This window comes from Bufo gargarizans, chromosome 3, assembly GCF_014858855.1.
Source record: "Bufo gargarizans isolate SCDJY-AF-19 chromosome 3, ASM1485885v1, whole genome shotgun sequence".
Lineage (NCBI taxonomy): Eukaryota > Metazoa > Chordata > Amphibia > Anura > Bufonidae > Bufo > Bufo gargarizans.
The window spans coordinates 622,958,108-622,985,372 of NC_058082.1; the positions used below are offsets into that span (position 1 = coordinate 622,958,108).

Genomic DNA, 27,265 nt, shown 5'->3' on the forward strand with positions numbered 1-27,265 from the left:
CAGTAAAGTGATCTGTACAGACCCAGAATTGGCGCCTATTATTAGGCCTAGTGGCCTGTGTGAAAACTGCAGGATTTTATGTTTTTGGTATAAAGTTAGATATTGACATGGAAAATGAAAAAAATTATATTATAAAAAAAATCTAAAAAATATGTTAAATATGAAAACAATAGGTCATTTTCTGATGCCACATTCCCTTTAGGATGCAGCTCAGGTAGACAGTGGTTCTCATAGAAGAGACCCAGCAGTTCATATCAAAAGGAACCATAAAAGCAGCCCCTACAAATGAAATTACGGTTGGAAATATGCCATTAGGACAATCTCTTTGATGCGCTTCTTTAGCATTTTCTGTTGTGATATGTTGGTGCTGAATAGAAGTTGAGTATTTTTAATTTATTTTAATTTTCAACACTTGGGCCCTTTTTACTAAGTTACACATTAAAACCAAATTCAAATCACAAGATATTTGCTTTTCTGCCTGCAGATAATAATCTCTGATGGAAATGAGGCATCAAAGATAATAGTGCAAATGAAAGCTCCTAAATCATCCCCTCAGAAGTCATGCAGGAGACAAAGGGACCATGCAGGTGCAAAATGACACTGTGCCACTCACGCCATGTAGTGCACTTCAGTCTCCATGCTTGTTTACAAGGCATTATTTTAGAAGATGGAAAGGGAGGAGGCGAAGGCTTTTGATCTCTGCAGGCTATCAGTTTTATAGACAAAGAGGAAGTTGACTCTTAAGAGCAGGGTCAACTTCAACCAGATACTTTATCAGGAACCAGGGGCTATAAAACCCATTCCCCTGAATGCTGGCAAATGCATTAAACCTAAAGCAGTAAAAATAAACCCCTGGGTTTTCTATTGTACTTGGAGTAATATTGCATTTCTGCTTATTTGCTTAGTAAGGCTCCCAAACATCCAGGCTCCTCCATTGTTTTCTTAGGCGCATAAACCTGTTCTCCCCCCTCTTCATTCTGCAATGTGACCCGGCTGGGGACTTAGCACATGTACGCCACTGTACACTTATAGCCACAGAGAGAACTACCAGACCAGAGCGCACTTCCTAATTAGATTAAATCTGTGACAATGAAGCACCAAGATGTCACCAGTGATCAGGGTGAACCCAGGAATGGAGCCAAAGACAAATGGATACGTGGATGAAATCATCGACATGAAATAAAAAATAAAATAAAAAAAACAACTAGATAGATATAGTAATCAATACACTATATCTATGTTAGCATACACAGACTATAAACTGGAGCTTGATAAATAAATAAATAGATAAATAAATAAAAAAATTAAAAAATAGATAGATAGATAAAGATAGACAGAGTCAGGGGTGTAGCTATAGGGGAAGCGGCTGCTTTGGGGCCCAAACTCAAAAGGGGCCCACTAAGGAGTGGGACCAAAAGATTTTATTGTCAGGGCCCCCCTCAACAGTATTATACAATGACAGTATACACAGTGACATGACATACAGTATATACATGTAGGAAAAGGACGGCGCGGCTGCCGGGCCCGGTCTGAGAGGGTGACGTTGACTAGCCACAGGCATTGGGGTTGCACGGGAGGAGGGGGTTGAGAAAGAGTTGTTGGGGGGCTGTTCAAAAATGTGCTGTGGGGCCCAGTCATTTCTAGTTACGGCACTAATCAGAGTATACACAGGTAGGTAGATCTATGTACATCAGAATTGTAAAGTCTTTTATTTTCTTCTGTACTTGACACAACCATAAGATGAAAGCCGTGGCATGTATAGCCGTGGCCCCATCTGTCATTGTCCCCGTCGGCTGAAGATCTGGTGTGCAGCAGTGTGAGCCGGCGATCAGGATATCATTACAGCTCATGTGTCGGGATCTTTTATTATTATTTTTGCTTTGAATTGTGGATTGAATTCATGGAGGCTGCACTTTTGTTTCCTGTAAAGTGTGACTTTTCTCCGGCTCAGGCTCCCTGGTGTTTAGTGCCTCTGAATGTTTGTGCTTTGAGTGCCGTAGACTGGGATTTCAAGCCTTTCTGTTATCAGGATGGGGAACCGAGAGCCTGAAAGCTTTTATTTTAATCTGAGACAGAATGAAAGACTTAGCTGAATAAATGCATACCCTATCATGCAGAAAGGGGGCTTTTATGTGGGGCTTTATTTGGAGTATCTCAGAAAACGGCATGAAAAATGCCTTTAACGAGCGTTTAATCATTCCTGATGCCCTTTAAATCTGGATGGCTGCTTCTTAAAATCAACACAGCTACTTAACACATCCACTTTGTGACCCCCGCCGCCTGCCCCTAGCAGGCTAGAATACAATGCGCAGGTAGTCGTATGGCTATTATTATGGACTTAAAAGCTAAAGAAATGTTTTTCCTATTACTCGCTAAAAGGTTCAGCCAATAGGAGGGTGTACTCGTGGGCATACAACGGTGCCCACCAGGAGACTGCACTTATCTACGGTTTATTTGGGTTGAGACAGTTTCTATAGTAAGGTTTACTGCCCATTCACCTTCATTAGCTGTCGTCAGAACACACATTCTCTCGAATCCTCCATGCACATGCATGCTCAGCCAAGCGTCCATGTGTACATGCCTCTCTTGGAATTCAATGGCCCGATCCTCCTTTCCTCTGACATCATTCATAGAGGAAGGGTCAGCACACCCCTATCCTATGTGATGAGAGAATCGGTTCGTCCCCCTACGGATGAACCCGTTTCGTTCACAATATTATATTTACTATGGCCGAGGGACTGTCTCTAACGCTGCGTTAAAACGTATTCCTTCCGATGAGGGCATATTAAGATGGCCAGCAGTTTCACAAGAATTCAGTAGCATCACATGCACGACTATACTTCATTATGAATGTGAATTTGGATTTGTTATGATCGTGGTGCATGCCACAAATCCCAGGTTCAAAATCGTAATGAAATATATTGGAGTATGCACTTCTACTCACAGCAATGGTGGATGCACAAGATTGAGATGTTCTTGCAAGACCGGCGGCAATCTTAATATGCCAACGTCGGAAAGAATACAATTAGAGACAATTTGAACGAATCTAATCGCTCATCACTACCCTATACACATAAGACAGATGGTCGGTCCAGAGGGTTTGGCCAGCTTTATGCCTATAAACATGGACACCTTTATACTTACATAGTTCTACAGGCTGAAACAAGACAGTGGTCCATCAAGTTCAGCCTTTTTTCCGATCGATTATACAACATTAATTACTGGATTAATTATAACCCTCAATGTTATCTGCTATTACAGGGATACGCAACCTCTGGCACTCCAGGTGTTCTGAAACTACAACTCCAAAGTGCTCCATTCACTTCTATGGGAGTTAGAAGAACAGCCGAGCATGTTTACATGCTGGGAGTTGTAGTTTCACAGCAGCTGGAGTGCTGAAGGTTGCTGATCCCTGTGATATTAGATAAGCATCTAGGCCTTTTTTTTTTATTCTGACATAGTGTCTGCCATTAGTACCTCTTGGGGTAGGATATTCCATAGTTTGACTGCTCTAACTGTAAAGAATCCTTTCCGGTATTGATGTCGGAATCACCACGTAATGCATGTCTCTGGTCCTTTCCTTTCCGAAGTTCTTGGAATGAATAAATCATGTCCCAGTTCTTTGTACTGACCACAGATGTATCTATACGTGTAAATGAGATCACCTCTCATAATAAGAGACCTTCCATCCCATTTAAAAGGGGTTGTCCGAGATATGAAAAAAATATATATAGCACTGTAAATCTGATGGGCAGCCATATATAACTGAGCTAAGCAAGTTTAAGGTAAAACAAAAAAAAAAAAAAATCTATTTTCTCATTTCCCTGGTTCTCTTCTGGTCCTTTGTTTACATGCAATAAAAACAATCTCTGCCCCTCCCCCTGCTCTGCTAAGGGAGTGAATACAAGTGTTGCCCTGAGTGACATGTCTGCCTACTGGGATACTCAGCAGAATGTTGTATGTGTAGGACTACAAGTCCCAGCTGTACAATGACACTGCTGATACACACAGGATCTTCTCCCTACCTGTTCTTGTGCAATACTCTGCAGAACTACTTTGTCAACTTTTGTGCCCAGCATTTGTCTCCTCACTGCCTGCAGCTACTCAGTAAAGCCTTCAGCCCTGAGTCTGTGCTCATGAAGGGGTTAATCTTTCCTGAAGTGTCCAGTGGGAGGGAGACACAGGGCAGACAGCAGCAGCTCAGCCAGTGAAGGGGGCGTGGCCAGCACTGTGACGTCTCATGTACAGACTCACATCTGCTCTCTCAGGCTTGTGCACAAAACATCATCAGAGCAGGAAGAGAAGCTGACATCACAGGTCATCTGACCCTCAGTGAAATCTGAGAAAGGAGCAACTACAGATGAAATAAGTGCATGGTAAAGCTGCTACATTTGATTAGTTACAAACAAAAATAAACTCAGACAACCCCTTTAATGTTATCTGGTCGTCATCTCATCTTTTCTAGCTCTCCTATATCCTTTATAGCATATATCCTTTATGTGAATCTCAAAACGAAATCCCATATTTAAGATACAGCCCTACGAGGGATTTATAAAGAAGTAATATTACATTAGGATCGTTCTTTTTATACACCCTAAAACTGTATTTGCTTTCGCAGCTGCTGCCCAACATTGAGTACTGCAGCTCAGCTGTCACGGACGTTCCCGCGACAGGTGGCGGGAGATCGGTGAGACTGACAACATGTGGTTTGATCTGACATGTTTTCCGTTTGGATCAAATGACGTCTGTCTTGTTTCTGATGCTTGCTACACCTTCTTTCCCCAGGTGTGGCTATTGTGGTCATCTAACCTTCTCTATTTATTGTTGTTTCTCCCACTATGCTATGCGGTTTATAGCTTCAGTCTGAGTTGTGGATAGCTGGTGTGTGGATCCCGGATGAGTTCCTGGTGCTGCCATAGCCACTTGAAGATAAGCGTTTTCTTTCCCTTTTGTATTTTGTTTGGGTTATTTTGTGTGCTGCATTTCTCTGTCATTTGTATTAAGGCCTGATGGAGACTCCTGTTCATCCTTCCTTTTGGAGGAATAGGTGGTCTTAGTCCTGACATTAGTACCAGGGTACTATAGGGCGAGTTAGGACAGTAGGTATTCCGGTGTTAGAACTTACCTACCTCTGGGGTCTGTTCATACTGGTAGTTAGTCAGGACTTTAATTAGGGTTTTACTAGGACTCCATCTCCTTTCCCTAGTTTTCAGGCCTTATTCCCTCTCCCCTTTCCCCCCGATGTTCAGTTCCCTCCCACACCAGAACGTGGCATCAGCTTACTTGTAACCAGAATACCCAAAGTCTCTTTTTCTTGTTCTGTTGTCCCTGGTTTATTCCATTTGATGTGTATGCAGCTATACGATTACTGTGGGCAGCTTTACTCCTATAAATATGGGCCCCCTTTACTTACTAAAGGTGCCACAAACATCACATTTAAGTCTGGCACCGGCTTATTCCCAGTTCCCCATTAAAAACACATGTACACTTGGCCGAGCATGCACCGCTATGGGGGAATTGGGAGGAAAAGCTGACGGCTGACAGATTTCCACAGTGTATGATCTACTTTTGACTACTTCTATACATATTCGGGCATATGGATGAGCCAAAGCCGATGGCTGCTAGGCATCAGCCGCCCCTACTAGCAGACCCAGACCATTCGTATATCACATTGGACGGCCTAATCACCAGGCCACCTCCAATTGAAAAAGTGGTTGTCGAGATGAGACATCTCCTTTAATGTTGAATTATTAGCCCATTTATTGGGAGAAACCAAAAAGTGGACCCATGAGATATGGCTGATGTCAGGACCTTCCACAATGCTACTGAAATCCATGAGCCACATGCCAACAGTGACATTTTACTCAAAGCATTTCCATAGACAAGAAAGGGATTTATAAAAGCCCCATTCATACTATGTGGTTAAAGGGGTTGTCCATTCTTAAGCTTATTCATTGTATAGGATAAAGTCATGCTGGTTACTGTGTGTCATTATGGGCAAGTTCCGGAACGAGACTACTTCTTACCCACTGCCATGCTCCCGGCAAGCATTTCTGATTGCTTACATTTAGGCGAGCCTGAGCTTTGAACCCATTACTGAAATGATAGTTTTGTCCAATATTATAATTTCAGTAAGTGCTAAATGGGATTATCATGGTCTCACAAGCAGAGCTTTCTCCGATTATTGAGGCTAGACGACCTTGATGTTAATACACATAATACACACAGGCTCTATCACATCATATGGGCAATACGGGCAAAAGGTGGACAGAACAGGGACAGACGGTGCATGAGAAATAACTCACTAAATAGGTCCATGTCGTCTCTCACTTGTCAGTAAAGAGGGTTGTCACTGAAACGGGCTGCCGCAGATTTGTTGAAGAACCAGTTCCATTCATCCGAAGGAGGTCATTTAGGCGGCAAGTACATGGATTTCTACAAGCCTCATTCAGATTAACGGGACGCTTGCAGCAACAGTGCCACATGTGAATCTACCCTAAGGATGCTATTCATTGTGTCCGCTAATCTGCCATACCAGGCAGGTGTGAGGATGTTCCTGATTGAGGCCTCTTGCACACAAACATTGTGCATCTGTTCCGTGCATTGAGGGCCGCAATTTGCCGTGCGGCGGCGGCCGGATCGAGATCCATTCAACTTAAATGGGTCCATGATCCGTCCGCACCGCAAACAAATAGAACAAGTTTTATTTTTTTGTGGTGCGGAGGCACGGACAGAAACACCACGGAAGCACTCCCTAGTGCTTGGGTTCGCATACGTGATGCGGAGTGCACACGGGCTTGTGCCCGTGTATTGCGGGCCGCAATGGCACACAACGTTCGTGTGCAAGAGGCCTAAGACAGAAGTACAGAAAAATATCTGCCCAAAGGACATCTCCTCTAAGTCCCACGACTCTGATCCTGGACTAACACAATCCGCCAGGTAGACATGGGTTATCTGTGCTTCTATTTTACAGCGGTGCTTGTAGCTTTAAGGCCACCATTCACACTGAAAATAAAGACATAAATAAATAATATAAGAAAAAAAAAATAGAAGACACACAATCTCATTATTCTTGAGGTATTAAAGGGGTTGTCTCACTTCAGCAAATGGCATTTATCACGTACAGAGAGTTAATTACCAGCGGTGGTTGTGCTTGCACCCTATAGGAAGAGGCGGCGGCCTATGCCACTAGAGATGCCGTTGTCTTTTCCTATAGTGTGCAAGCACGACCATTGCTGCTGGATTGCAGGGTGGTCATAACCCCTGGATACGAGCAGTGTATAATGTGATGGAAAAATGAATCCAGCCAGCAAAAGAGGCAATATGGAGAATCACAAAACATTAGTAAGTGCCTTGTATTAAAGGGAGTCTGTCACCTCCATATGGCCATATACAGCGCTTACATGGCTCTGTAGCACACCTATACAGGATTGTAACGGTACCTTTGTTCTTTTCTTTAGACTTGCACCAGCAGGAAAAAATTACGTTTAATTCATATGCAAATGAGCACTCGCAAGTGCCCAGGGGCGGCGTTCAGTGTGTAGGTGCCCAGGGGCGGCGTTCAGTGTGTAGGTGCCCAGGGGCGGCGTTCAGTGTGTAAGTGCCCAGGCTGCTCTGCCTTCTTTTCACTTTACTCCTCCCCAGCCTCTTCCTTTGCCCTATCGATGAGGCAAGAGACTTGGAGGGCGGGCAAAGGAAGAGGCTGGGGAGGAGTAAAGTGAAAAGAAGGCAGAGCAGCCTGGGCACCTACACACTGAACGCCGCCCCTGGGCACCTACACACTGAACGCCGCCCCTGGGCACTTGCGAGTGCTCATTTGCATATGAATTGAACTTCGTTTTTCCTGCTGGTGCAAGTCTAAAGAAAAGAACAAAGGTACCATTACAATCCTGTATAGGTGTGCTACAGAGCCATGTAAGCACTGTATATGGCCATATGGAGGTGACAGACTCCCTTTAACTTTCTCTACATGATAAATGCCACTTGCTGAAGTGCAGTTTTTGGTGCATTTCTGCAATTTTTAATCGACTTCAGATGTTAGCTGAAAGTCTATGGAAACTATGAAACACAGGAAACACCAGTGTTTTATCACTACTAGTGTTTTTTGTTAATTAGTTTTTTTTATGTAGCTTTTGAAGCTTTTGCCTTTTTTATGCAGTTTTTTTTATATTGCCTCTATAGGGGAAAATGGCAGAAAGAAAACATGGTTCCAAAGTTGCTTAGAAAAAAAATGTGGAATAAACAGTTTCTTCCCTGACTAATTGCCTGCTTGTCTGAGGAGGTGAGAGCGGCATTCACATGCAGCAATCATCTCCTCTGTACGGGGCTGAGTCATCACTGATTCACTGTTTCTGAGCAGTAGGTCGCTGTTTACACCGTATGATTTGCTGCCCAGAAACAATGATTTAGGTGATCGTACCAGAGATGCCATCACCTTATCAGTGAGTTTTCTCTTCATCTGGCGATAGGCTACACCATGACACAGGGCAACCATTGGGAGTAAGGCTGGGTTTACACGGGCGTTGCGGGAAAATGCAAGATTTTTCTGCACGAGTGCAAAGCGTTTTAATGCGGTTTGCACACGCGTGAGAAAAATCGGCATGTTTGGTACCCAGACCCGAACCCGGACTTCTTCACAGAAGTTCGGGTTTGGGATCGGTAGATGTAGATTTTATTATTTTCCCTTATAACATGGTTATGGACCATGTGATGAGCGCAGTGACGTCACCAAAGGTCCTTTTCCTCCCAAGTCATCAAAGAAGAAGAAAGAAGACGAGTCGGGCTGCACGATGAGGTGAGTTTAATTATTTTTTGTATATTTTTTTTAACCCCTCCATCACTAATGTACTTCGCATCCTGTATTAAGAATGCTATTATTTTCTCTTATAACCATGCTATAAGGGAAAATAATAAAGATCGGGTCCCCATCCCGATCGTCACCGCATCCGCACTTGCTTGCGGATGCTTGCAATTTTCACAAAGCCCCATTCACTTCTATGGGGCCTGCGTTGCGTGAAAAAACGCACAATATAGAGCATGCTGCAATTTTGACGCAACGCACAAGTGATGCGTGAAAATCACCGCTCATGTGCACAGCCCCATAGAAATGAATGGGTCCGGATTCAGTGCGGCTGCAATGTGTTCACCTCACGCATCGCACCCGCGCGGAATACTCACCCGTGTGAAAGGGGCCTAGGTGTTTCTAGGTACGATTATTGCCCCGGGCAATGGCCCGTATAAAGAGGCTTTATTCCTGACTAGTGTTGAGTGAACTTGTGGTTTCAAGTTCGGCGTACAAGGTTTGGGTTATCTAGGAATTCAGTTATGGATTCCGCTACCACGAACCATAAGTTATAGTCTGTGGTAGAAGAATCCATAACGGAATTCTTAGATAACCCGAACCTTGTTGGTGTGACTCCACCCTAGCAGCACATTTTCACGCTCTGACCAATATGAAAAGGTTAACCTCACAGGGAAGACATTTTTGTGAGTCACAGCAGGATCACATGACTTCAAAAATGTTGAATGAAATTTTTAAAGAGAATAAAAAAATAACTGCTCTAGAAATGTAAAAGCCAAGCCCCGCACACCGATGACAATGTTCATTTAGAGCGTCCGGCTTTCAAACGCTTTCCGCTACTCAACATTAGCCATTTTCATCTTAGTAGAGCCAATAAAAGCAATACAGGGAGATTTCTGAGGACGGGTGTTACATTAAAAAGTGATAGATCCATGATTCAGTGCTCCAGGCGCGATATGAAATTGGAGATTTCCCAAACTTCATTCATCCGCAGACCAGGTGTGTTACATTCCCGTAACATAATTGCTCATCTGGGCTCTCCTCACTTATATTAAATCAATAGCATTCCTCTTTAATGCACCCCTGGCATATTCAGCTCAGCTCTCATCGAACAAGAACATGTACAATTATTTCTGCACATTTAATTTTCTCCTTTCATGAAGGAGTCCCTGTGGATATTTTTTTTTTTTTTTTTTGGGCAAATGAATCAATTTTTAAAAACTTTGTGTCAAACTCAAAAAAGTTGATCTAATGCACGCTGGCTTGTCTGTGCCGTCAATTCATTCACATGGCCGTAGGACCCTTAAAAGGGACACCAACCTAGGATTTGAGGGAAAAAAAAGAAACAAAAATCTATTTGTCAGACTTTCAAATAGTCTTGTAGACATGTGGCTTTGGTTTTTCATCTCCTGATGTCGCAAGGGATTATTTCTAATTGGTCTTCATTGCAACCCAGTCATGAAGATGGATCTATAAGCAAGAGGACACTCAACCTTGAAGGAGGCCATATGCCTTCAATAGCCCATCGCTTAGCCAGCAACGCACCTTTTCAAAATGGGTGGAGGGAAGCAAGGTGCCGTCGGACAACTCCAGTGGCGGCTTAGGTCTTGTGAGAACAAAAAAATTATCGGTTTTGAAATTTAGGTTGTCCGATTCTCCCCCCCCCCAACATTATTGGTCAAAGTCGGGAGGCCACTATACATATCACATATTCGAATGGTTCTAGATAAGGCTTAGTTCACACCAGCGTTCAGCCTTTCCGTTCTCCTGCTCCGTTATAGGAGCAGGAGAACGGAAAGGACGGATTGGGCACATAACTGAGGCGAGCAGAGCCTACGGACCCCATAGACTATAATGGGGTCCGTTAGGTTTACGCTCAGAAAATGATTTTGGAGTGGAGACAAAAGTCGTGCCCCCATTCACATGTACAATTGGTTCGGCTGACAAGCATGAGTTCTGAATGGGAAAATAAGAGTAATGGCTTAATGCACGCGGCAGTGTTTTGCTGTCTGAAAATCGCAGATCTGCATAGCACGGATCACGACATGCCGCCATTTATTTTTAAACTTCTGTATAAATGTCCGCAAGATGGACAAGAATAGGGCATGCTTTTCTCTTTCCGGGCCATGGAACGGACGTACGGATGCAGACAGCACACGGTGCGTTGTCCGCATATTTTGAGACCCCATTCAAATGAATGGGTCCGCATCCGATCAGCAAAAAACGTGGATCGGATGCAGACAGAAACTACGGCCAAGTGCATGAGCCCAAATTGTCAGGCAGATTATCAAGAATGAAGGTCTGTATGAACACTCATTCCCGATAATCTGCCCGTGTAAAGGTGCTACTGATCACCCAATGAAGAACCTAAGGCTACTTTCACACTTGCCGCAGAGTGATCTGGCAAGCCGCTCTGTAGCCGGAACTGCCTGCCGGATCCGGCAAAACGTATGCCGACGGATGGCATTTGTAAGACTGATCAGGTTCCTGATCAGTCTAAAAAATGCCTGATCAGTCAGAAAAATGCATTGAGATGCAGGATCCATCTTTCCGGTGTCAATTTTTTTCACCTTTTTTTGAATGCCGGCACTAATCACATTCCTATGGGGAAAAAAATTGCTGGATCCGGCATTCAGGCAAGGGTTCTGGTCAGGACGGTATTATCTCTGTCCTGATCAGTCAAAAAGACTGAACTGAAGACATCCTGATGCATCCTGAAGAGATTGCTCTCCATTCAGAATGCATGGGGATAAAACCGATCAGTTCTTTTCCGGTATTCAGCCCCTAGGACGGAACTCAGCGCCGGAAAAGAAAAGCAAGTGTGAAAGTACCCTAATCATGCAGACAATGAAAGCTGAATAAACCTGAAATTAGATTACAAAACATAAGAGGAGCGTTATAGGGACCATAAATGAACCTTGGACTATTACTTTAAATTGTAACAATAAAAAAAAATATATATATTAAAAAAAAGTCATTCACTCCATGAGGACACGGCTCCTTGTAGTCACAAGTGGTGTAAATGATGGCTAAGCTGCAAGATAATCCACTGTAAATCACTAATGAACCTCGGCATATAACGAGTGCATACACAGTCCTGTGCCTCCACGTGTTAATTCACTTCCTCTTCGGGTTACATCTCAGCTATTGCAAACTCGCACTAATTGGCTTTTGCTGCAGCGGCTACTACATTGTCATTGAGACCATGACCTCCTACCACTCCTGCCCTCCACGAACTCTGACCTGTTGTCTTTTAGCCTCATGCGGGTAGATGTGGATGGTAATTTGGACATTCTTGATGTTGCAAGTGGAGATCTTGTCTTAAATTGTCTACAGTTGACCATTCAGGGTATATGCACACTGGCACTGTGGCTTATGCAGATTTTCAGAGAGGATTTTTGGGCAGTTTTCATTTAGTTTCTGCTCCAAAATCTGCACGTGTTACTCGTTACCCAGATCTCATCTTTTGCACTGAAAAGCCTCACAAGCAACCGAGATGCTGCTGAATTAAAAATCGTGAAACGCACTAAAAACGTTTGCAGCATGTAGATGAAATTTTGAAAATCTCACCTACTTAGCTGGTACTGTATTACAGTGCATGTACCCTTAGGCCTCTTGCACACAAATTGTGGACCGTATGCGGAACCATTCACTCTGTGTGTATTCCACTTCCTTATATCCGTATTTCCGTCCCGTAAAAAAATAAAATAAAATAGAACATGTCCTATTATTGTCCGCATTACGGACAAGGATAGTACTGTTCTATGAAGGACCAGCTGTTCTGTTCCACAAAATACGGAATGCACACGGATGTCATCCGTATTTTTTGCGTATTTTTACTACAAATGCCTTTTCCCCGATTATCAGCCCATGTAAAGGTGTTGCCCCTTCACCTGATGAACGATCGTTGATGCGGCACATCCAATCATTTCTGGTGCTGCTGTGTGAAGATGAATCTGTATGAGGACAAGCATCGGTAGAAGCCATCGTCCTCCCCCATACAGTGCAGGTGACTGCATCATGTAAACGCAGCAATTCACCTCCACCGATGAGCAGTCCTTTCCCAATAACTGCCTGCTCACTCAGGCCATGTAAACCCGCCTTTACTGTATGTCTATGGACACCTTAACTCCATCAAAACATTTTCTAGTCCATTGAACATAATCGGTCTTGAAAGACGAGATGAACTGTCAGCTCAATGACAGGTCAGATTACATGCTACCCATAGAAGTCTATGTAGAGGGGAGGAGGGAGGAAGTGTAGAGACACCAAACAGACATGCTGCCCGTAGAAGTCTAAAGAGGGGGAGGAGTGAAGAGGACAGAGAAAGCGCTGAGAGACACACAGACATGCTGTCCATAGAAGCCTATAAAGGGGCAGGGGTGAAAAGGAGTGAGCTGCTACAGGGAGAAAAGGGGGTTTTCTTTGATAAGATATATTACAAAGTTTCTTAGATTCACCTGTACTATTGATTTAAGCAATATCTGCTAAAAGCACAGTGACCATTTAACTCACCCAATGTAACTAGGGATGAGAGAATCGACCATTTCCCAAACTCGGGTTTGGTTCCCAGTGGTACCTTCCCATTCCCATTCCCATTCAGAATACACGCATCCCCAGCCAAGTTAGTGCTCCTATATGTATTACCCAAGTTCTCAATTCCTAGTTTTAGGTCCCCTGGCATGGAGAAGTCACATGTAAAAAGTCTCCACATGCAAGCATTCCTGTTTATCTAGCGTAAATCAGATGGACAAGCGTATGGAACCAATCCTTACCACGATTCCACTTTTTAGCTACGGACCATTAGATCAGCACTTGGAAATTCCTAATGAAAAAAACAACGCTGATAGATTAATGACCAAATCTGCCCAAAATATACCAATCAACACTTCACGCTGGGATTCTTAAATACCTTGAGGATAAGCTGACAAATATTTTTACACACTTCTATGGGAAGCTTTTCTTTTAGTTGACATTTTGACAGGTGGTTTCATGAGCTATAGACCCAATTTGAGTGTGAAGTTCAAGCATGGGGACAAGATAATGTTACAAATTAATGAACACTTGGGAAGCAGAGTATGTGCTCCTTATTATACCAACTGTGTATAAAAATACACAGCAACTGCAATCTCGCAATAAGGGAGCAGCGCTCAAGGGGAGAGAATCTTTACAACCTTCTCTGAAAAACAATTTGATAAAATTAATTCTGTAAATGTAATTCTGTAATGTAATTCTGTAAAAATAAACAAATCAGGGCAGATTTACTAAGACTGCCATTCATATGGGTTTTTGGAGATGAATCAGAGAGGTAAATTATCACGAGGTCAGTTCTTGCTTCAGTTGTAGTAATTTATGACAATTTTTCAAATGTTTGATACATTTGGAGCATCTTTAAAGGAGTTCTCTTGGCTTTTATAAAAATCCGGCAGCCTGTGGAAGCGAGATAGTTTTGCTCAGTATTTACCCTTCATCGTGCTGCTCATTCTGTTGTCTCTGCTGCTATGACGTGACCAACCGGATTGGCTGCCGATGCAATACCCCAGACCTGGGGGTATTTGCAAACGATTTTATTGCAAATAGTTTGTGTTATCATTATCAGATTGTCAGGGGTCCGAGTCCCAGCATGCAAACAGCTCCCGGAAACTTACCAAGCACAGCGCTGTACATTGTATAGTGGCTATGCTTGGTATTCACTTCAATGAGGCTGAGTAACAACTAGATCATGTGAGGCCGCAGTGCTCACTGTGCCCTTATCCTCTTCAAACAGCTGATCGGTCTGGCTCCTGGGTGTTGGACCTCCGACGATTAATATAGATGACTTATCCTGAGGATAGGTCATCAAAAATAATTATCAGATAACCCCTTTAAGGATACGCATGGTCACCATCCTGTTCCTCCCCTCTTGGAAGGAGTTGGCTGGTCCTGCTTCCTTTCAGGAGAGGGAGTTCCTGTTGAAATAGAGAGAGAAGAAAGGAAGCACACTGCAGAGCTCCTGCTCCTAAGAAGGATTCTTCAGAGAGAATAACTTAAGAGATACTCAAGCAGATACTTTAGAGAAATCAGACAGCAGAGTGAACAGCTAAGATCCAAATAAAAGACACTGCTGTAAGGTGAAGGACTACGGCTAAGACACCCATCACAAAGACTACTACTAGACCAGTACAATATAAGGGCTCGTTCACACAAACGTGTGAAGCCAATGCCCGTGCTGTGCAAATTGCGGTCCGCAATGCACGGGTACCGTCCGTGGGGAAGGCGCATGGGGATCGCAGACCCATTCACTTGAATGGGTCCACGATAGAGCAAGTTCTATCTTTTTGCGGTGCGGAAAAGCGGAATGGAACCCCAGAAAGCACTCCGTAGTGCATCCGTAGTGTTCCGTTCTTTCGTTCTGCATCTCCGGACCCATTGAAATGAATGGGTCCGCATCCGTGATGGGGAATGGCCACAGAACAGTGCCCGTGTATTGCGGATCCGCAAATGTGGTCCGCAATACGGCAACGGGCATCACACGTTCGTGTAAACAAGCCCTAAGTGCTAAAATAGCAGCTATCCAACCTGCCTCCATAATCCTTACTGGTGCCAGAGAACTTCACTTAGAAACTGCTGATATTGAATTTGAAGTTCTACGTTGTACTCAGTAAGAGAGACTGTTACACATTTACTTCTGGCCTCATTTTTCAAAACTGCATTTCCACTGCACCGATCCCCAGGGAACACAACACTTCATAAGGGCCACTGCCAGTCCTACCCTCTGCACCAGATCCTCAGGTCTCTTCCACTCAGATTGTGTTAAAGTGAAATAAAAAAAAGTATACATATCAGGTATTGCCACGTCCGTAACAACCAGCTCTACAAAAATATCACATGAATCTTAAAAGAGGACAATATTCCTTGTGTGGATGAACGTCATTATAAATCAATTAGAATGGCACAAAATAGTGATTATTGGTTATATTAAAACATTACTTTTACTCTTGAAATTAAAAGATAGGCCCTAAATGGAAATTTGATAAAATCAGGAGAGCGGTGGTATTACAGGTCAATGTGCACGGCGGCACCCAAACAGTTGATGAAAAAAGGGCAAGGTGCTCGGCGGCACCTGGGATGAAAACCGTACTCTTACCGCTCTGTCTTCGATGTCCAGTGTGCAGGGTGCGTCCTGATGACACCGGAGTAAATGGCTCCAAACCGGACGCTCAGCTGCTGGAGGCGGCAGGGTCGAGACAAACCCTAATTTGACCCTATGGTATGGTCAGGGGCTTGCCCTAATAACTAATTAGAGGTAGCAGCCTAACCACAGGGCACTCGTTTTTTAAAGGGCGATCCAGTCAGGAACCTCTCCCTGTGAACTGGCCCCGTTTGGCCCTAATCTAGTCCCGCTCCCTACATGCACGTTTCATATCTCAGAAATAATCAGGGGAAGTTTAACTAGGAATTTTAAAACAGAGATGATCGGGTGATACCAGTTATAACACACCCATATGATTGTCTATAAACTGTATGGACTGCTGGAAGGAGTACTGGATAAAGCTCCTCAATCATAACATGGGCATCTCACTAGCCGCGGGCAATAAGTCGCCGCCGAACACCTTGCCCTTTTTTCATCAAATGTTTGGGTGCCGCCGTGCACATTGACCTGTAATATCGTCGCTCTCCTGATTTTATAAAATTTACATTTAGGGCCTCTCTTTTAATTTCAAGAGTAAAAGTTATGTTTTAATATAACCAATAATCACTATTTTGTGCCATTCAAAAATATCACATGACCTAACCCCTCAGCTGAACACCGTAAATTCTTTTAAAAATAAAAACAGTGCCAAAAAAAACATTTTTGTCACCTAATATCACAAAGTGAAACACCAAGTGATCAAAAAGGTGTATACCCCCCAAAATAGTACCAATCAAACGGTCACCTCATCCCACAAATACTGAGACTCTACCTAAGACAATCGGTCACAAAATTAAAAAGCTATGGCTCTCAGACAATGGAGATACTAAAACATCATTTCTTTTGTTTAAAAATTATTGTGTAAAACGCAAATAAATAAGAAAAAGTATACGGTACATATTAGGTATTGCCACGTCCGTAACGATTTGCTCTATAAAAATGTCACATGAACTAACCCCTCAAATGAATGCTGTAAAAATAAATAAAAACTGTGCCAAAACAACCAATTTTTTGGTCACCTTGCCCCATAAAAGTGTAATAAATGATGATCAAAAAAATCGTATATACTCAAAAATGCTCTTCCTGCAAAAAATGAGCCCCTGCACAAGACAATCGGCAGAAAAATAAAAATAGGGCGTTCAGAAAATGGAGACACAAAAACAAATTTATTTTTCAAAAATGCTTTATTATGTAAAACTGAAACAAAGAAAGTAGACATATTTGATATCATCGCGTCCGCAACAACCTGCTGTACAAAAAATAGCACATGATCTACCCTGTCAGATGAATGTTGTAAAAAATAAAAAATAAATAAAAATGGTGCTAAAACAGCCATTTTTTGGTTGCCATGCGCCACAAAGAATGTAATATAGAGCGATTAAAAATCATATGTACCCCAATAGTACCAATAAAACTGTCCCCTAGTTTTCAAAACGGGGTCACTTTTTGGGAGTTTCTACTATAAGGGTGCATCAGGGGGGCTTCAAAAGGGACATCCCATCTAAAAACCAGGCCAGCAAAATCTGTCTTCCAAAAACCATATGGCGCTCCTTTTCTTCTGCGCCCTGCCGTGTGCCCTTACATCAGTTTATGACCATATGTGTAAACCGCAAAATCAGGGTAATAAATATTGAGTTTTGTTTGGCTGTTAACCCTCGATGTGTTAGGCCCCTTTCACACAAGCGAGTTTTCCGTGTGGGTACAATGCGTGATGTGAACGCATAGCACCCGCACTGAATCCTGAATGGCTCTGTGTACATGAACGTTGTTTTTCACGCATTACTTCTGCGTTGCGTAAAAATCACAGCATGTTCTAAATTCTGCATTTTTCATGCAGTCCTGGACCCATAGAAGTGAATGGGGCTGGGTGAAAAACGCATTGCTCCACAAGCAGGTGCGGATGCAATGTGTTTTTCACTGATGGTTGCTAAGAGATGTTGTTTGTAAACCTTCAGTTTTTTATCACATGCGTGAAAAACGCATCAAAAAACATTGCACTGACGCAGAAAAAACTAAACAACTGAAAGCAATGGCAGACAAGACTGACTGAATTTGCTTTCCAAATGGTGCAAGTTTTACTGAACGCACCCTGAACGCATCCGGACCTACTCGGTATCGCTCGTGTGAAAGAGGCCTTAAAGAAAGAAATTGATTAATATGTAAAATCTGCCAAAAAAGTAAAATTTGGAAATTTCATCTACATTTTCCTTTCATTCTTGTGGAACACCTGGTTAACAAAGTTTGTAAAATCTGTTTTGAGCAACTTGAGGGGTGTAGTTTCTACAATGGGTCATTTATGGGGGGTTTCCACTATGTAAGCCCCACAAAGTAACTTCAGATCTGAACTGGTCCTTAAAAACTGGGTTTTGAAAATGTTCTTAAAAATTTTAAGAATTGCTTCTAAAATTCTAAGCCTTCTAACAAAAAAAAGACATTTCCAAAAATGATGCCAACATACAGTAGACATATGGGAAATGTTAAGTAATAAATATTTTAGGAGATATCACTTTCTGTTTTAAAAGCAGAGAAATGTAAATTTAGAAAATTGCAAATTTTCCAAAACTTTTGTTAAATTTTGGATTTTGAAATATATTGACTCAAATTTATGACTATCGTGAGGTACAATGTGTCTCCAGAAAACAATTTCAGAATGGCTTGGATAAGTAAAAGTATTTCAAAATTATTACCATATAAAGTGACACGTCAGATTTCCAAAAAATGGCCTGGGCAGGAGGGCGAAAACTGTCCCGGGATAGAAGGTGTTAAACAGAAAAGATGTTTAGAAGCAAAAAAATCCAAAAAGTTCAACCAAATCTGATTTCTCTTACTGTTCTTCTTATTATTATTATGCTGGATGCATTCATGTACCTTGCAGCATTACCCATCAAGTTCTAGCTACTTCTAATGCATATAAAGAAAGGCGGGCGTGATCCTGAAATCCTTTAGAAATGTGTGAGAGCTGCAGAGCCCTCCATGGGTTTGAATCAAAAATAAATAAATCTCGGGATAAAATGAGACGGTTGACCTTGTTCCAAATAACCAAGCATTCTGTGAGACTGCAATACCTGCCCTCGGAGTCATATCACATTCCTGAAATTATGCCATACCATGCTACAATTCCATCTGTGCAAGAGAAAAAAAAAAGTTTTTCTTATATGTCCTTCAGCCGTGTGTATAAATAGCCGGCACTGAAAGCAGACAATAAGCCCCATGCCTAATGAAGGCCTTACCGAATAGAGACAGAATAAATGCATAAATTTGACGGAAAACATATTTTGATGGTGCCTCCGTAAATGGAACATACATGAGCAACGTTTGCAGAGATCAAAAGCAATCTAAAGTTCTACGTTTATGTCAATGTCCAGCACAAAAATATTGTTGAGGGCCCATCCACATGGGATATGGGACCACGACGTGAGACTGGAAAATTGCCCGCAAAGTGGAAAATCCATGCATAACTTAACATGTGGTGCAGATTTTTGCAATTTATTGCACCCAGGATTTCACCTTTACAAAGCCGGAGCTTAAAACAAAATCTATAAAGGACTCAATAAATTCTTATTTTTCCTCACTATTTCTGCCTAAAGCTCCATCCACATGGCTGTCTATGGGAATATTCACACATGGCATTTTGCTGCAAAAATTTCCTTGTCTGAAAATCAGTTCCACATATCTGAATGGGGCTATTTTAGTGGGAAGTACGTTGATTCTCCAAGCCCCATTCAGGTGAATAGGAATTTTTTTGCAATGTATCTGCCATACATGATTATATCCTAACTGCTTCACAGGAATCCCTGGAAATATGGATGCTTCAATGCAACCATATCACAGACCCATAGACCTATGGCACAGTCTATGCCTTGACATATGGGACCATGGATGTAGGCCTAGAGGTACTAATGTGTCTGCGGCTGTGACAAGAATCTCTCTAAAATGTGGCGCAAATGTGGGGAGATTTATCAAGATGGCGTTCCCATATCCCAGTCTTGACCCCCTGTACATTGGAATAAAGTGCTACTAATTTATTAAGAGGCAGATGCCTTAATAAATTAGGTGCATCTCTGCCCTGTCAGAAGACATAAACTAAAGACTATGCCAGTGAGGGGCTGGCGCAGACTTGGGATCTAACTTACGCCAATTTCTGGTGTAAGTTATAGTAAATCTGGTGGCCTGTACTAGGCCCACCTCTTTTGAAAAGCTGCGAGAGTCTCTAAAAGTCACAAATTATTTAATTATCCCCCTCCCTTAGTGCCAATATTGTGCCACAATTCAGTCTCGAAGTAAGCCAAGCAGTATTTGGTGTAGACCTAGACAAAAGCATCTAGTCTTGCACCAGATGTACCATCCAGCCTGAGCCCCTGTGATAAATCTGCTGCAGGTCTAGACCACCGACCTAAGTTTATGCCATCCATAGAGTAGCCATGTGCTTGTCAGAAGTATCCACCATATCAGATGTTTCTCAGCTTCTCCTCAATAGGCGCACATCTACCTGTAGTGAGCCGGCCATACACATTCCAACAAGCCTTGGGATATGACAAGGGAATATAGCCCAGCCAGTTATCCATTTACGGGCGGAAGGCTTGTTGGAAAGTCGGATCTTGGCCAGTTCCGATAGGTAGGGATGGCGAGATGGTTCTCTTTTTTGGGTGATACCTCAATGGGGGGAAAGGAGAAAGATGTCAATAGACGCTTCTAGTGGTATTTTACCTCCTGTAAAGACAAAAAGATTGGGCAAAAATATAAATTTCTCCCAATCGTTCTCTCCCCAGACATCATCTGAAGGTGGGGAGCCGGGAGCATCCTATACATATTGGGTTGTCAGATATACCTCCGTTCTCAGTGGGTTTGGCTGACAATACACTAATGTGTATGGCGGCCTTTACATTGGCTATAGACCTTACATAACCTGCCAACAGCTAACCCCTCTCACCATGTCATTATAGAACTAGGAGATACTATATCTCCTTGTGGAGAGCGCCTGAACAGCGCAAGGAGTCTTGTGGACCAGGCAATGCTCCTCTGGAATTCTTGGAAGAGGGTATCTCAAGACCTGTTTAAAAGGTCAAACATTGACTTATAGGATAGTCGCCTTACATCTGGTGGCATCAGAGACAGGGCTTGTTAAGAGGCCATATGCATACCTTTATCATAGAATTGCAAACTCAGATAAGTGGGCCTTTCTAGGTAATTCGTCTGGTAAGGCATGCTGATACTATTAGTCCCACATCATCCGTGGCCTCACAGCTGACGTGCACCCTTTCCCCAGTGAATGACCTGAGGCTTTTACGAGTGTGGAAAGCAAACTTTAACTGTGTCCACACAAACATAAAAGTCCTGATAACATTCAGCAGCCTGTAACCCAAATTCAAACACTGAACTAATGGCCCCTAAGTCCCTTATCTGCCCCCTAATCTTCCCTTCCTCCATACATCACCCTGACAATTGTCTTTAAACATGCAAATAAACTTTAACGCAGAGAGTGATCCAAATCTTTTGAAGCTAATCCACTGCAATAAATTAGCCAGGGGGCAGGAGATACCGGGAAGAAAAAGTTATTTATTTCACTTAGTTAATTGCACATTCCGCCAGGACGAGACTAAAAGTTCTAGATAAAAAGTTCAGTCCTCAGTGTCACAAGTGGAGTCATTACTGAAAGCACACATGGAGCTGCACATATCCACACACATGGAAGCACATGTTCTCTATACTTCCACCTACTAGGGGTGACCGTACTAGACAAATCATTCGTTATTCCATTTAGGGCTCATGCACACGGCCGTTGCCCAGCCGCGTGCACCCCACATCACGGATGCGAACCCATTCACTTGGGGTTTCTCTCTGTGCCTCCAGATGGATCCAGACCCATTCAACTTGAATGGGTTCATGATCCGTCCACACCGCCAAAAAATAGAACAACTCCGTAGTGCCTCCCTGGGGTTCCGTGCCTCCGTTCATCACCGCTCCTTCCAGATTGGGGACCCATTCAAGTGATGCGGGGTGAACCACAGTCGGTGACCGCATATTGTGGACCCGCTGTTTGCATGGTTATTCAATGGCCATTCTTAAGGGTGTATTAGACACCCCGATCATGCAGATGGTTGCCGGGAGGGAACTCCTCCCTCCCGACAACTGTCTGCTCGCTTGCGGAGAAGACCGTTGCTATTACATGCAGCCATCTCCTCCGCAACATGGGGAGGAACGATCGCTACGCCATCACTCGTCCCCATGCTGTATAGTGGTTTGCTGGCAGCAGATCAGAGTTACACAGGGCGACCAGCATGCTGAAAGATCTGAAATGGCCAAAGAACGAGCGTTTGCTCGTTCATCGGCCATTAGCGCCATTATTATACTGCAAGATGATCACGAATACACCCTTTATACCTAATACCACATCATCGTGGTCAATTATCTGATATAGATTCATACAAAACATAAAATCACAAATAATAGAATAGATAATAGCGATCATTCAGGAGACATTTATGGATGTATTAATGCCAAAGATTATGTATAAAGTTCATTTTGGTTAAAAAGAAATATATCTACGGCTACTTTCACATCTGCTGGATCCGTCATTATAATACAACCATCTGCATCTGTTCCGAATGCATCTGGTCGTATTATCGCTAAAATAGCCAAGATCCGGCACTAAAACCATTGTAAGTCAATGGGGGACGGATCCGTTTTCTTTTGTGTCAGAGAAAACGGCTCCGTCACCATTGACTTACATTGTGTGTCATGACGGATCCGTCTTGGTCCACATCCCATGACACACACAGAAACACTGCTTGCAGCGTTTTTCTGTCCGCAACGTGGACGCAGCCAAACGGAACAGAATGCATTCTGGTGCACTGCGTTCCCTTCAGTTCAGTCCCCAAAGATAATGAATGGGGACAAAGCTGAAGTGTTTTCCTCCGGTATTGAGATCCTATAGCGCTGATGTGAAAGTAGCCTCTCTCATATCTATCATCTAATCAGCTCTTTATCTATTCATCTATCATGTATCTCATATCTATCGAGAACCATGCAGAATTTAATATTGGGAATTACACCAGGTACCAAGAAGCCAACTCCCAATACAATCATTTTCCATATTTAAATACCGGTACCCAATTCCTTTTTTTTTTTCTTCTTTTAAGGCCTTTTGCACACGACCGTGTGTCCCCCGTGGCCGTATTGCTGCCGCATACGGCGGGTCCTCAATACACAGGACACCGGAGTGCTTCTGTGGTGTTCCGTTCCGCAAAAAGATAGAACTCGTCCTATCTTTTTGCGGAACGGATGGATGCGGCTAGCCCACGGTCGGTGCTTGTGCATTTGTGTGCAAGAGGCCTAAGCCTGGAGGAACCACATCATATATCACTTTCAGTCCAAAAAGATGCTCTGTCCTCCTCAAATATTCCAAAATATTAACACCCCAACTAGGCTTAACTTTTCCAATATCTTTGAAGTTCACCCTGAGTCCCCGAGGAATACCACATAGTATATAGTTTATATTGTCAATCAGTATGCGACCAGGGGATATTATATATCAGGAACGCACCTTTGGCTTTCCTGTTTTTCAATCTAGGATTACTATAAGTCCTGCACCAAGTATTATCTGTCTGTAAACTTAGGAGTGGGGGATGGTTTCCTGTGCCCCCCCCCCCCCCCCAAATGTGCTCTAGTTACAACCTTGGGCTACGACAAACACTACAGAGGAATTGTTGCTTAAAATTTGTCCCTGCTGCTGGAATAACATTGGGACATGTCCAGGTCCTCCAGTGAATTTCATTTCATTACCAGGTCCCACCAAAAACCTTCAACTTCTCCTACAAGGCTGGTCAGGGGAGAAGGCGACAGCTTATTCTAAGGGTACAACCACATAGTCAGGTTTCCTGATTCAGTTTTGGAAGCCCAAACCAGGAGTTGTTAAAAATTTGAATAAAATAAATTTTATCTATTTATTTTTACACTTTATTTCTGTTTATGATCCATCCCTGGTTTTTGCTTCCAAAATCGCTTCAGGAAACCTGACCGTGCGGCCACTCCGCAACTGAACCTGATCTTCTGTAATAATCAGACTAATTTCTAACATGTGTAAGAGAAAAGGGGCTCATCTGACCTCAAACCAGAAATATTTCAGCCCCTATCCTTCTTGAAGGCACTGTTTCATATATGGTCTGCCCTGAGCTAAACCCCTTGGCAAGCCATGCCACCTAGCAGAAAAGTTGGCCACTGTAGATGACAATGAAGTGGATCTCATTAACAGTTCTCTGACCAAGGTTTTAAGCAGGTAATTAGGGTTGATTATAGGATTATGACACCAAGGTGAATGCTCCAGGGAACATGAGACACAGAACATTCAAAGCACCTTACTGAAGTTTGGAGACTTCAGGATGACAATTGTCCTCTTCCCCCCTCCCTTTCTGGTGTGATTTTAATGATCTGGGAACGCTATGGAAGTCATTAAGTCAATCCAAGTGCAACCTCATAGCTGCTGCAGAACCTCTTTAAGCATCCAATAGGTTAGGGCTGAAGTTGAATCCATGAAAACCATCACTGGATACCAGCAAATACTAACATTGCCACTTTTTTCTAATAAATAAAACTGGGCAAACATAACATCCCCCCAACCCATTCATACCTGAGGACATGCATATTGATCCACACAGCAGGCAAAAGCAAGCAAATGCTGCAATCATTGTAGTCCAGTACTCTCAGATATTAATCTCATACCAAGGAAAGCCCCAAAAATGTGGTTTATAAACACAATAATTCCTTGTGCAAGAATTGTAAATCCAGTTAGCTTAATATAAGCAAGCTTTTTTTATAAAAAATAAAATAAAAAAAATCCCAGTGTGGTTAGCATAGGAGGGCTCCTCAGCAGCACACAACTCCAAAAAATACTAAAATCAGACTTGATTTAGAGGAAGAGTTGTTTTCATCAAGAAATAATCCTCCCAAAACTCTCAGCAAGGAGGCTTCAGATCTCACACAGCTCCCAGGAGGACCCAACTTCTTCTGTAGATCGTGAGTTCATCAGCCAAGGAGGAAGAACAGCTTCTAGAAGCACATGCAAACAGCCAAGAACTCCTGGCTTTGAGGTCTAGCTGCCACCCTTTGTGTGCCAAAGCTGTTTAGGACATCACATTTGCATTTCTCCCATCCCTCAGCTGCACAGATCCTTCAAGCATCAACTTCTCTGCAAGCCTTCTCCACTCGATCCTTCTTTCTGAAACCACACAGGAGGAGGCAACGATCTTAGGGGATGCTGCAAGGCCACTGGGTCTTCCTGCTCCTAGGTGGCTTGTTGTTGAGAAGTTTTGTGGGGTCCTGCGTTTCTCCCTCCTGTCTCCTGCTCACACCGGAGCAGATCCCCATTCCATTCTAACCATGCGATGCATGAAGCTCTGAAGCAACTCCGCTTAAAGGAGCCGCCTACAATCCCCTGCTCTTTTGTTGTGATACACATAGAGCCCTATGGACCTGAGTTTCAGGCTGGTTGCTGCCATCTGCTGTTTGTGCAAGCGCATTGCAGGTCCCTCAAGAATGCTAGGTTTGCACGTGCTGGCCATGAATGCACAGGTAGGTTTCTAGTAGAGATGAGCGAATTATAAAAAAAAAAAAAAATTGATTCGGCTACTTCGCGTAATTTTACAAAAACAATGACGAATTACTTTGTCTCGAATTGCATTTCTTTGTAAGTAGTGGACGCAATGACAGGGATCGGTGATCGCGCCGCCTCCCGTCATTGTACCCCTCAAATTCACGTTCATAGCTTATCGCGGCATCTGAGTAATAACAGAGTGTAACATTTTTAAACAATCATATTTACCTCATCCATTTGCTTGCGACAGGCCGGACGCCGCCATCTTACTTTCGTGCGAGATCTGCAAGCAATTCTAGCAACACCAGTCTTAGGGCCAGTTCACTGGCTGATTTTTAATTATAACGATCTAGGCCCCATGCACACGAATGTGTGTGCCCCGCGGTCGCGCTGCAATTCACTTGAATGGATCCGCAATCCGGCCGTTCTGCAAAAACATAGGACATGTTCTATCTTTTTGCGGAACGGAAGTACGGGGCGAAACCCCACGAAAACACTCCGTAGTGCTTCCGTAGGTTTCCGTTCCGTGCTTCCGTTCCGCACCATTCCGCATATCCGGATTTGCGGACCCATTCTAGTGAATGAGTCTGCATCCGTGATGCAGAAATGCCCACGGAATGGCACCCGTGTATTGTGAATCCGCAAATGCGGTCTGCAATACGGCAACGGGAAGCACACGTTCGTGTGCAGGGGGCCTAAGTCTGCATGGCATCCGTTTTTTATGCGGATCCATTGTAACAATGCCTATCCTTGTCCACAAAACGGATTAGAATAGGACACGGTGTTGCTGTCCGCATGTTTTGCGGAGCCATGGAAATGAATGGGTTCTCATCCAATACGCAAAAAAACGGAACTGACACGGAAACTAAATACGTTTGTGTGAATGTAGCCTAAGGCTACTTTCACACTTGCGGCAGAGGATTCCGGCAGGAAGTTCAGTCGCCGGAACTGCCTACCGGATCCGTCAAAACGCATGCAAACTGATGGCATCTGTCAGACGGATCAGGATCCTGATCCGTATGACAAATGCATTGTAATGCTGGATCCGTCTCTCTGGTGTCATCCGGAAAAAACGGATCCAGCATTTATTTTTTTCAAATTTTTTGCAGTCTGAGCATGCGCAGACCGCAATGCCGGATCCGTTTTGCCGGAACACTCGGGGCCGGATCTGGCATTAATGCGTGTCAATGGGAAAAAATGCTGCATCCGGCATTCTGGCAATTGTTCCGGAATTTTGGATGGAGATAAAACCGCAGCAAGCTGCGGCATTATCTCCATCCTGTAAAGTCAAAAAGACTGAACTGAAGACGTCCTGATGCCTCCCGAACGGATTGCTCTCCATTCAGAATGCATTAGGATAAAACTGATCAGTTCTTTTCCGGTATAGAACCCCTGTGACGGAACTCAGTGCCGGAAAAAAATAACGCAAGTGTGAAAGTGCCCTAATCAAGATAAAAAAAAGAGGATCCTGTAAAAAAAAAAAAAAAAAAGGATCCATTCCTGAGCATCACTTATGCACATTTGGCATCCGTTTGAGCCACTTCCGTCTGAGATTCGTTATTTTAGACAGAAAAAAGTTAACGCCCACAGTGTGCCCGCTGTCTGCGGACGCAGACCCATTCATTTGAATAGAGTCCATGATCCACATCCGATGGTCTGCACTACTTTTTTGTGGTGCGAAGGCACGGACAGAAAACCCACGGAA

At 43.3% G+C, this 27,265-nt stretch overlaps 1 protein-coding gene across 4 annotated transcripts in view; it reads right to left on the reverse strand.

The window, feature by feature from the left end:
• Positions 1–25,344, reverse strand: part of ROBO1 (roundabout guidance receptor 1) — a 356,075-nt gene extending 330,731 nt beyond the window's left edge. For all 4 annotated transcript variants that reach the window (XM_044284562.1, XM_044284560.1, XM_044284561.1 and 1 more), the window contains exon 1: positions 24,598–25,344. In XM_044284562.1, the coding sequence (XP_044140497.1) occupies positions 24,598–24,655 (58 nt within the window). In that variant the 5' untranslated portion in view covers positions 24,656–25,344. The remainder of the gene's footprint in view (positions 1–24,597) is intronic.
• Positions 25,345–27,265: the final 1,921 nt, after the last annotated feature.